The sequence below is a fragment of the Hesperophylax consimilis genome, chromosome 5 (assembly GCF_061612785.1).
Source record: "Hesperophylax consimilis isolate HC1 chromosome 5, BYU_Hcon_1.0, whole genome shotgun sequence".
NCBI lineage: Eukaryota > Metazoa > Arthropoda > Insecta > Trichoptera > Limnephilidae > Hesperophylax > Hesperophylax consimilis.
This window is the reverse complement of record NC_142840.1, coordinates 36,706,602-36,719,649: the sequence shown is the minus strand read 5'-3', so window position 1 is coordinate 36,719,649 and position 13,048 is coordinate 36,706,602. Positions and strand designations below refer to the sequence as shown.

The 13,048-nt window shown below is 33.5% G+C and overlaps 1 protein-coding gene across 1 annotated transcript; it reads right to left on the bottom strand.

Annotated features, from left to right (window-relative positions):
• Positions 1-342: 342 nt before the first annotated feature.
• On the bottom strand, positions 343-7,270 carry LOC149423874 (exosome complex component RRP43-like). Its single transcript, XM_089632163.1, has 5 exons — positions 7,134-7,270; positions 6,853-7,027; positions 5,434-5,728; positions 3,699-3,819; positions 343-633 (listed from the first exon to the last, which is right to left on the bottom strand). The coding sequence occupies exons 1-5, from the start codon at positions 7,148-7,150 to the stop codon at positions 369-371; spliced, it is 873 nt and encodes a 290-aa protein (XP_089488289.1). The 5' UTR covers positions 7,151-7,270; the 3' UTR covers positions 343-368.
• Positions 7,271-13,048: the final 5,778 nt, after the last annotated feature.

Here is a 13,048-nt window from a genome sequence, read left to right as displayed (position 1 = left end):
TCACACGGTTGTTGGTGTCAAACTACATATTAACCCTTGAGACGTTGTTGATTTGCACGGATCGAACCTTCTACAAGCTTCCATTTTTTCAAAGACAATGACAAGCACTATTTCGTTCTCTTTCTGACATAAAAGAAATAATTAATTTTTAGATGAGAGGAAGAGAGATATATGCATTTTAATAATGTCCGGTCGTTCTGGGACAAATATGGTCTTAGGAGAGTATAATGCGCGCACGGCATTTGGGACTGTTTGGGTCTTAGAAGGTCCCAAGGGTTAACAAAAAAGGCAAAAAATAAATGCAAAAATTTATTAAACTGAAAAAATATACATAATGTCCATACAATATCACTATAAATCACTGCCTATTATTCTTCATCAGTCTGTTGTTTCAATGCCGTGAATATCAGATCTTGCAGTTGTTTGGCCCTCTTGGTGGCGAGTGAGACTGCCTTGAGCAGGGCTGCAGGTGCCAGGGGGGCCCCCCCGGAGCGATGGACACCCCGCAGCACCTCCGTGTTGCCCTTCTTGCCCTCCTCCTCGCAGTTCATGCCCCGCACGATGGTGGTGCCCCCAAGTGGTCCCCCGCAAAGACGCTCTTCTTCCGAGGTGGGGTCTACCAGCATTATGTTGCTGGAAATAATCGATAAAGAAAATTTATTCAAGACATCGAAATGTGCACTGAAGAGATAGATTGACAGAAGTGTATTTTGCACACTTTCCCGCCTCGGTATAAAAAAATATGGTTACTCCTTCAAGGCATACTACAGGGACTCTTATTTTTTTAAACGAAGCAATGTACAAGTTTCCTTGCACAGAATTAGTAACATGTATGTTTATGTGGACGATGGTTTAGTATATTTACCCTAGTGAACATTAATGAAATTTCAGCAGAAAACAAACGATAACTTAGAACAAAATCTGTACATACATATAAAAGATGTTAAATTAATTAAAGTTCACCAAATCCGGATTTATCTTCTTGATGGCCGACCTTTAATTTTCACCGTGCGCCAGCTGATTCTATTTTTGTAATAACTTACTCGTTGTTTGCAAAATGGTGTTTTTGTAAATTGTGTTGTCTTTCCAGTTAATGTGTTTATATATTTATAAAAATAGTATATAATCTACCATAAGTAGTTTCCCCAGAATAGTTATATTCAGAGATATAAATTTTTAATAGTGTCCTTAAGGAAAAGCCGGCGAATAAGAGTTTAAGGAATTATCAAAAAAAGAACTGACTAGTATTTTAAAAACATCATCATAGAAGTTACTGAAAATACCATGCCCAAACCTTGAAGTTGAACTATTAAAGTCGCTGAAAACCCTCGATCCAAAACCTTGTTCACCTCATCACAGAATCTCTGAGTGATGATTAAGTAAAAGTTCTTTATTTTTTTATTTTTTATTTCTACTTCCGATTTAGTTGTCCGGGTTAAATCTTCCCCAAAGGAAAAACTTAACCCTTCCACTCACTTTTCCACAAATGATCATCTAGTCAATCAAAATTATGTAAGAGCATTATATAAGTAAAATAAATACAAAACAATACAAGAACAACAACACGTCAACTCACCAGATATCAAATGGGAAAAAAAAATTCACCGTCTCCAGATATTTTCATATCAGAGGGTTCGGCTCGGTAGAACTTCTAACAGGGCCTATAAATCCTACTGATCCCTCAACATAAATATTTAAAAAATCTTTTGTTATCCTACATGTATTCAAAATGACCGACTTTTGCATCTTTATATATAATTTTTTTGATAAATCTAATACGCCTAAATTTTTAATTAGAGAGCTAGGTATAATGCCAGTAGCCGAAATAACGAATGGTAATATTTTTATAGTCTGAGAATGCCAAATTCTTTTTATTTCATTTCCTAAATCTGTGTATTTTCTTATTTTTTCGCTAACAGATTTTTGAATATTACAGGAATTTGGTATAGCGACATCAATGATATAAGTTATTTTTTTAATTTTGTCATGTAAAACTATATCGGGTCTATTATGACTAATCGCTCGGTCTGTTAGTATAGTTTTATCATAATATATTTTATAAAATTCGTTTTCTAAAAATGAATTTGGTTCGTATTCATAATATGGTACTACATTACGGCAGTCAATCAAGTTATGTTTAATTACCAAATTTTGGTGAATTATTTTTAAAACTTGATTGTGCCTAAATGTATACTCGGACGGTGCTAATATAGAACATCCCGATATAATATGTTCTATAGTTTCCGGAAAAGCCAAACATTTTCTACACAAATCATCAATTTGATTTGTATCTTTGATTATATGCTTTCTATAATTTTTAGTATTAATGACTCTATCCTGAATGGCAAGCATAAATCCTTCTATTTCTGCGCTCAACTCTCCAATACTCAACCATTTGTTTGACGAAATTTTGTCAACATACGTTTGGTTGAGATAATTGAAGTGTTTTGCGTGTAAAATTTTATTTGACCAGGAATCTAATAATTCCTGGTTTGGATTTATAAAAATGTTGGAATTCTCATCGTATAAATTTAAAGGTGTAATATTTCTATCTGCCTTGCAAATTATTTTGTGCATTTCTGAGCTATGAGCTTTCCTATGGAAAAAAGTTCTTAGCATTTCTACCTGATTATGTTTTAAAGAAGTTATTTTGACTATACCTCTACCTCCTAAATTTCTAGGTAAATTAACTCGTTCTATAGCTGAATTTGGATGATGGCAATTAAACTTTGTTAGCGTAGTTCTAATTAATCTTTCTAAGTTATCTAAATCTGTATTAGACCATTTAATTATGCCAAATGAGTACGTTAATAGAGGTATTGCCCAAGTATTTATTGCTTTTACTAAATTTTTAGCAGATAGATTGCATTTTAAAATTTTCCTGATCCTAGTTTGAAATTTAATCCTAATATCATTTTTAATACTAGTATGGTCTAATCTATTTGATTGTGGGTATCCTAAATATTTATAAACCTCATCCCTTTTCATACTAGTAATTTGGAAATTTCTAAATATACTCTCGTCCCCACATTTATATATATATATATATATATATATATATATATATATATCCCCATATTTATATATCCCCATATCTTTACTCTGTACATATTTATATTTTACAATAAAAATTATTATGTCATACTTTAAAAATAACTCCAAAATTAGCTCTTCTTCTAGTGACCTCATCTAACAGAGATTTACTAACAGCGCCCTAAAAAACTGCATTAACCTCCCATGGATTTGATAAGTAACTGATGTTGGATATAGGTATATAAATATATTAGGTATATAAAAACTCAAGAGTATTCAAATGTAATGTGTGTCAAGAACTTTCGGAGATTTAAGATTTTGAAGAAATGAATGAAATTATAGAAATATAGCGATTTGTTTTTGGGGTATTATGCCGTGTTGCACTACCTCCTTCTTTAGCCAACGTTTCGGACAGCATTGCAGTGTCCATCATCAGGGCAGATATGTAATCTGAATCTCAAGTCATACCCGAAATTATAGAAGATTATTTATGCGAACCACATTAATAAATCCCGTACTACTGCCGCCACCTTAACCCGCTTCACAACGCTGCCTAATCGTTTCCCTGTCTTTATACTGTGCAGATAGCTGTGCTCTTGTGAGGTGTGTCATAAAATAAATTGCTGAAGATAATTAATGTCAATTTGGAAGGAAACCAAACTTACCCTTCGAAGAGAGTGAATGTGGTTGCTATGGGTATCTTCTGAACATTAATTTCTTTTCTCTTGTCCTCATCGACCACACAACATCCCGTGGCTGTGTTGTAATCCACCGAGGGTAGTCTCACTGCAATCATTACAAAATATTTCATTTAATTTTATGTTAACCACTCAGAACATTAGAAAGTCAAAAGACGTAAATATGATAATAGCGGTCAAGACATTAGAACGTCTTTTCACGTAAATGCGCGAGATTTTACAAAAATCGATTTATTTCCATCACTAGTATACGGATTGCCATGATTTAAAAAACAGAGTATCGATAATGAATAACGCTACGCGTCTGTATTCAAGAATATCTATGGAACGTAGAGTTGCATTATCTAAGCCGATTGAATCTGTCATCTTGTTCGTTCATAATTTATTGCGTTTCTAAATAATTTATTAAAAATATTTTAGTTTGAACGGTTAATATTTTGAGGTGACTAATAGTTTCTAATTATATTTCTTCAAAATATAAAGTGTTATTTCTTTATGATACTCAGAAAAAAGTACATTTTTCAAAGCTTTGAAATAATTGTAAGCGATTTTTACATTTTTTTGACGTTTTCATAAAATTTATATTTAGAAACGCAAATATTTACGTATTACAACACAATGCAATAGTTGATTTCATAATCTTTCCAAAACATTTTTTAGAATGAGGCTACGTTTCCCAAAACGTGAGTTATGAAGCTTTTAGCAAAACTCGTAAATAACACAAAAATTATCACGTTTTGACAGTTCTCAAAGGAACACATAGTAGATAAAAGTCTTTGTCTGAGAGGTTAATTTCCGACTTCAGTTCAAATTCCAACCATTACATTCCATTTTTTTTCTTATTAAACAAATATTAAAAAATATCAAACAAACAATTTGGCTTCTTGTCTTATTTTTTGACAGCTTAATGAATAAAAATGATTAAATTCAAAGCTCCACAGCTCATGATAAATATTGTATGCACATAAGGGTTTTACATAATTATGATATAATGATATAGTGCTACAGTTAGTTATCATGGAGTAAATTTAGCTGAGACAAATAACTAGTGAGTAATGTAGAAGAATAATATAGCCTTCTTGTAACTATGTACATTCCGTGTAGAACACATCCACTACTTCTGGTAAAGTATTGCCAACTGCATGCAATCTGGGTACAAGCGAGTATCTAAATGACTCAGTCCTGATATTATTGTTAGAATTAAAAATAATATTTGATAGTTAAGTAGTTCTCATCTCTAAATGTATAAAACAAAGTCGTTATCCGCGTCCGTCTGTTTGTGCGCTTAGTTCTTCTAAACTACGCAACGGATTTTGATACAGTCAATGTTTTGTAATCAAAGTCGTAAAAAAATATTTTCGAGCACTTACATTTCTAACCCTCGCTAAAACTTATGAGATACATCCAAATAATGTACAACTGAATTGTATATCTTTAAAAGGCCTACAGAAAAGTCCGCGATGGCATATGTCTATCTCCTAAGGAGCAACGCCGGGTACACGTAATTTAGTTGGTATAGATGTGCAAGGCAATTAGGCTAACAACATCATAATGGTTAGCCTAGAAATTCCAGATGGAAAAAGGTATGCAAACTTCAAGTTTTTACTGCTTCATACTCTCAGATCTGCTGTACAGTCTGTGAAAAGTGAGCAGTAGGTAACTGTTTTTTCTAGTTAAGATATTTCTGACTTTTTACGTTAACCTGTTTTCAAAGCTGTGATCAGCGCCATCATGCACGCATCGATTATGGATCCATCGTACTCCACGCACACCATGTCGCAATAGAGCACCCACACCAGCTTATCCTTGGCGATGCACAGTTCTTGGAGGTCGAGGACCTGTGAGTCCTGGAAGATGTCGGCCACAAGCTGATTGCAGGCCTGCGCCAGCACCCCTGGAGGCCCGGGCCGGAACTGTGAAGAACAGAGCGGGGGCAGCTCCAGGTTGGTGACCACGAAACCCTCGTTGGGGCTTTCGGCCAATGGGGTCGTGAGTTCCTGGAGAGTACAAATATACAAAATAATGTGTTATACTTTCAGAGAGTTGAGGCTTTTTTAGAGTCCACATAGGAGGTCCTCAGGGAAATAATATCCCTCGGGCGTAAGTTATATTCGAGGATGATGTGTGGTGTTTCTTTTGGTAAATATTTACTAATTAGACACACTCCTAATACGCATAATTACCAAAAACAGTGTTTCGTTTCTTAATTAACTAAATTACCGTGCTCAGGCTGAACGACCTGGGGAACAGTGTCACAAACGGTGTTTCAGGGTCGCATCTCGGAGTATTTAGACCTTACTCCAGCACTCGGGGCTCTGCTGGAGTAGATCTTCTATTTCCATAGATACTCGTGGGACGAAAATTGGACCATTTGAAAACTCCCTTCTCAGGGAACATAGCTATTTTTATTTAGTACAGGATATATATATTAAACATTTGTAAAATGTTTTGGCTGTCCAACTAGGAGTAATGCCCGTTTTAGGACATTTAAATGTTTTGACTGTCCAACTAGGAGGAATTCCCGTTATAGGACATTTAAATGTTTTGACTGTCCAACTAGGAGAAATTCCCGTTTTAGGATATTTAAATGGACTGTCCAACTAGGAGGAATTCCTGTTTTAGGATATTTAAATGCATTTTTTTCCAACTGACTGACTTTAACTTAATTTACTGGCAATTTCAATAATTTAGTTGAAACAAAGTATAGTTTTTCTAACAATGTTTATTAACTGTGTGTCTAAATAGTAAATACTTACCTTTCTTTTTAGGGAGTAGACCTTTGATCTTGAAGAGACATTTCACAGCTGAGCTGTTCAGCACAGAAGAGAGTTGTAGTAACAATCCATTCTCATTGGCTAATGTTAACCATATACAAATGTTGGGCGCATGTCTGGCATGTTTCCTGACTGCTTTGTCGAAACCTTTACCTTAGACCTGGAGGATGCAGCTTTAAACCAGGCAAAGTGCAAATATAAATTTATACCCGTAGCATGTTTTAGCATCCAGATACTTATTTTAATTTTACTCGGGTACTTCTCAACCTTCTCTCCATCACATTTCATTCATAATTATTATGATCGACCATTACACACATTTATTTATCAAGGAAACAAGTGCTTACCGCTTTGATTCCGCATACAACTTTAGTGTGTCCAAGTTTTGCGATACATGATCCATCGGCGGTCTTAATGGGACCAGGATTGACTACAGTCCATCGGAAATTGTCGAATTTGCGTCCGTCGGGTCTGAATTCCCGTGATATATATTCCCGCAGGTACTTTTCTGGTTGAAGAACTCTGAAAACGAAACGACATCATTGTTTTCTTACTACTCATGTAATTTTTATATCTAACAGCTGTACTTTTAAATCTCATATTTATTTAAATTAAGAAATTGACTTACTTATAAATTTCTGCCATTATTTAAATTATATTTTAATTTATGAACTCGTATTTTCATTCAGGCATTGACATCTGTCAAACAATTTTGAATATTTTAACCTCAAAAACAATGCGTAATTGTTTCATTTTAATTGTATTGCCACACTGAAAATTTAGCTTTCACAAATAAATTTTAAATTCACAAATAAATATAATGGCGCATAGCTGCAGTTTCGACTCCGTACCTTTGTGACAGTGGTATTTCGTTTTCAATTTTTCCAATCCTCCAGTGTGAGTGGTTTTTATACTCCAATGACTCCAATGGAGAGTGGCACCATTCTGTGGTCTTGAGGTTCAAAATAAGAAGAAAATTACTGTCTACAACTGATTGAAAAAGCAAATTTTTCGCGAAGTGAACAGTTTTAACTGTGAAATAAATTACTCTCTCTCTCTCCCCCTTCTGGATGAAAATTTTATGTTCTGTTCCAACTTTGGCTACATAAGGTTTTAAGCTGCCAGTACGCATTGGGCGAGAGTGGTTTATTTATGCATTGGGCAAATGCACTGGCCCAATATATATGTTTGGCGTTAATTAATTTATTTTATTAAAGTATGCCTTTCTCGAAAGAATTGAGTTTGTAAATGAACAACATTATTTATTCATATTCATATTGCGAATGTACAAGCGCATACAAGTAATTTGTGAAGCAAGCAATTATTTGATCAAATGCATAGACGGTGTGACGCGTGAAGCAATTGTTAGCGGGCGCATAACACAATCATGCATAGATCATATATACGTTAGGTACAGTAACGGGCTTAAACAAATGGACGCGCTATCAGCGTGTGTATGCGAGATTTCCATAGCAGATCACTATATGACAGCCGTTAATATTAAATATGATGTGCAAAAAGAACCATTAAAAAACATGAAAAAGATAACAATTTTGTCCCAAAAACATATTGATAATCACATCCGAGAAATACATTGGAATTCTTTACTCAATGAACAAGAAAGTACCTTTTTGTATCATCAAATTAAAAATAATTTCATTAATTTATATGAAAAAAGCCCTGTGTCATTTTTTGAAAAACCAACCAAAAGACCACATGCGATCAAAAAATGGATAACTACAGATATTTTAGAGTTAATAAAAAAAAGGGATTTATTGTTTCGAAGATGGAAAAATTCTCCTTGTAATAAAACTTATGAAAATGAATACAGGTACATGCGAAATAATGTCAACAAATTAATTACTAAAAGAAAAAATTGTTATTTTAAAGATAAATTCAAACGTAGTTTCAATAATACTAAGCAAACATGGGATGAAATAAATAAATTGTTGGGAAGAAAAACTAAAAGTAATTGTGATGAAGTCATCTCACGATATGTGTTAAAGGAACAGACGGTGGAAAATGTAACAAACCAATATGTAAATTATTTCTCAGATAGTATAAGCCAAATGTTGCACAGATGTGATTTTAAGGCATCCAATGTTAATCAAATAGAATTACCTCACAGTATGTATTTACCAAAGGCAACTCTCACTGAGATAAAAAATATTGTTAAGAAAATGAAAAATTCAAAATCCTTGGGAATGGACAACATAAGAATGTACGACATAAAAAGACATATAGATATTTTAGGACCTATTATAACGCACTTAGTTAATAGACTTATTATAGAAGCTGAATTGCCAAATGATCTTAAATGTGCTATTATTAGACCTATATACAAAGGAGGAAAGCACTCAGAAATAGGAAACTATCGACCTATCAGTATAATGCCTGCACTTGAAAAAATTTTTGAAAAATATATTTCCTTAAAATTAAATAAATACCTAGAAAAATTTGACATTATAGACCAAAAACAATATGGCTTTCAAAAGAAAAAAAGCACAGAGCATTTATTACAGGATTTTTCAAATTATATTAATAATGAATTAAACCATAAAAGACATGTTTTAGTACTATTTATAGATAACTCCAAAGCGTTTGATACAATTGACCCACAAAAATTATTAAAAATCTTAGAAGCAATTGGAATTAGAGGTAACCTACTTAATTTGTTTAAAAATTATTTATCTAATAGACATATATGTGTAAAAATATTAGAAAAAATGAGTGGGAGGAAAAAAATCTGTGCTGGAGTCCCGCAGGGGTCGATTTTGGGTCCAACCCTTTATATTATATTTGTATCAATAATGAAAAAATTATTTAAATATGTAAGACACTTTGTATATGCTGACGACACTGCTCTTGTCATATCTGATGAACAATTATCCATTGCGATTAAATATATGCAACATGACTTTACGTCCCTGATAAAATGGTCACATGACGCAGGTCTAATCATTAATACCAAGAAAACTAAATTGATGCACATACGGTCTCCACATGCTTCATTTCAGATCATGCCTAAAATAATTTCACATAACTTTATATGTATTCATCAAAACATTTTACAGCCATGTATGTGTGAAAGTATTGAACTGGTAAATGAATACGTTTATTTGGGGGTGACTGTTGATTGTCATTTCAAATGGGATGCACAAATAAACAAAACTTGCAAGCGGCTGAGAGCGATAGTGGGTAGGATATACAAACTGAAATGTTTCGTTCCGGTGAATATTTTAAAAATTATTTACCTATCACTCGCAGAATCAACTTTACGGTATGGTTTAACTACTTGGGGTCACTCTTGTAAAACTAATTTAAACCACCTGCAATCAGTACAAAATTCTATGGTGAAGTTATTAGCTCAAAAACATATTTTTTCACAGAGACGAAACATTTCATTGTTGTATCGAAATTTAACAATATTACCGGTGCAGGCCTTATTATGGTACAAAATATTGATCCAACATATATCTGAGTCTGATTATAAAAGGAAAGTGCAACATGAATATAATACAAGGTTTACAAAGAATGACGGAATGCTTGTTCCAAAATATAATAATAAATACGGACGGCGAACCCTAGAATTTAACGTGCCAAAAATGCTTAACATGTTACCCATTAATATAAAAAATTGCGATTCCACAAATAGATTGAGATATATGCTGAAACAATGGTTACTAAATAGAGATAGTTTATATTAATTTATTTGTGTTAATTGTATGGTTATAGTAATAATATTATGTGTGTATGTATGTAATTGATCATTAACATCCTGTTGACAAACTGCTTTATTGAAGTTTAACGGGATTGTAACTTGAAAACCAATAAAAAAAAAAAAAAAAAAATACCTCGCAAAAAGCGTATTTTAATAAAATAAATGAATTAATGCCATCTATGAACACGTAGATTATAACGAGCGTCGCGATTAACCTCAAATAGAATTTTATTGTCCAAGCTGGGTTTCGAACCAGACAATTCTGGGTTCTGAACCAAAAAGCAATGAGTCAAAGGCTGTGTCTCTAATGTTGTGAGGCGGGAAGAATGGAGGATGAGAGGATCAGATATGGACCTCGTTTCTAATATCCATGAATAAAAATAAAAGATTAAAATAAACTTAACATTAATTAACTGGCAGATGGATCTTGATATATAACGAAACAGCACTATAGTGTAAAATAAATTTATTAAAGAAAATTTATAAAATTCGTAACAAAAATATATATTTTATTATTATAGCCACTATTTAAACATTGTACATACAAGATATGACAGTGAATATATGTATAGTAAATTGTATTTCTAAGTCCTCCTCACTATGGTGACCTAGCTATTAATTTCTATTTTATTTGTTTTAGCTATGTCATTTGTAATGTTAATTAATCATATCAGACAATATTAGCAATTCTCCAACGAAAATTTGAAAAAGATACGGTCGCATCTAGGAATTGAAACCAGGACCTTTAGACTTAAGTTATTCCAAAAATAAAAAGTATAATAAGGAAGTTGAGTCCATTTTTTTAATTTTTTTTTATCAATGTTCGCATTCAAACTTAAATACTGGTATTTTTTTTTTTTTTTAAGTTTGTTTTCATAATTAAATTAATTCTCAAAGTTTAAATTTTATTAAGCCCGCCAAAACGAGCGGAATCCGAGCGGTAAGAGGCGGGGTGTGGTGTGACGTCATTAGAACTGTGAAAACCACGACGCTCAAGCATTTTGTATGGAAAAAATTTTAATTCTTCAACAAGGAATTCCAGTAATTTTTTTACCAATGTTAACCGTCTATTAGAATTGATGTTATTAAAAAAAAAGAAAATTGATTAAGATTTCATAGTTAAATTAATATTTTAAGTTAGAATATTTGCTTTTCCCGCCCGGTACGGTACTGTACCGTATTGCCGTCGCTACTTGTTGACGTTCCACGCGCTAATTCAGGACCACCGCGCAGAAAAGTAAAGACCAAAAGTAAAATAACGGTTTACAGCCCAGTTCACTGTGAGACCTTTCTGGGCGGCCGGCGGCCTGAAGTGTATCACATGCTATGTGACATGTATAATAATAAAAACTTCTAAGTTATGCAATAAACAACATATTATTATAAAGCACTATACGAATATGTATCTTTAGAAATCCATTTCATATAATAATAACAACAAATACATACATATATTTGACAAACCCAAATAAACCTTTGGCCTATACACCTCTCTCATCTAAACCGACCATCTCTCATGTAATAGAAAGAGATGCACCATAGGTGATCCGTTGAACGTACAAGTCACGACACATGTGACGTCAGAATTCTTTCGACCAATCGTGGAGCGTCTACAGTCTATTGCTATTGAATGCTTTTTCAAGAACGTTTAACTAATTCTAAGAATAATAATATAGAAATATATTTATATTTTTAGAATCGATATTTTTTTATCTACATGAACATATTTTTTATAAGTCAAAATATTTTTCACTCAACTTCCTTATTATGAAATAATATTTTGTGTAAAAATAATATGTAAATTCACTAAATAACATTTCAATATTCTCTTTGGACCCGTTGACATAAAACACTGCTCTGTATATTTACCAAATTTGTTATTTCAGTCAACAATAATTTTATGTAGATTTTTTAGTAACAAAGTAATTTAGAACATGTAAAAATAATAAAAAAATACCCATAAAAAAGAATAGATGAAGAAAAACAAGAAATCCTTACCAAAACTTAGACCATTCTTTGCTTATATTTCTTATGCAGAATTTTGTTTCACCATTGTTATGAAATTCAAAAGGGATAGCGATATACAGTGTCAGGCAAGTTTAAGAGACAGAATGCATGCTAAATGGGTGAGAACCAAATTTTACTGCATACACAAGTCAGCGGCGACACTACTCTCCATTCAAACGTATATGTAAGGCGGTTCATTATTCTATGGTTGACCTATACTTCTGTCAAGCGGAATATTCCAAGTCCTACCTCCAAACAGGAACCAATCTGGTTCACGGATGGGTCCAAGATGGAGGAGGGAACATGGGCCGGAGTCTGTCTGCAGGGATCCGAGAGGGAACTCAGTATACCTCACACTGTACTCTATTTCAAGCTGAGATGAAAGCCATCTTGGCCTGCGCACAGGAGAATATACGTATTCGGTACAGGAATAAAAACATAAGCATATGTTCCGATAGCCAGGCAGCTCTAATGGCACTTGGAAGTAACCGATGCGACTCCAGACTGGTGACGGAATGCAGAGGACTGTTCTTACAGAACTCGCTACCATCAATAAAATAACCCTAATCTGGGTACCAGGACATAAAGGTATTGAGGGCAACGAGCGGGCTGACGAACTAGCAAAGGAAAGGGGCGAAAGCACCACTTGTAGGATCCGAGTCGGCCGTAGGAGTAGTAGCTTGCCACACAAAATTACATATTGACAGGTGGGTCAAATCCCAGCACCGCAAAGAATGGAAGAGGGTACCTGGAATGAGACAATCCAAAGTACTCATAAAAGGACCAAACCCTAGACGAACCAAGAAACTACTCAA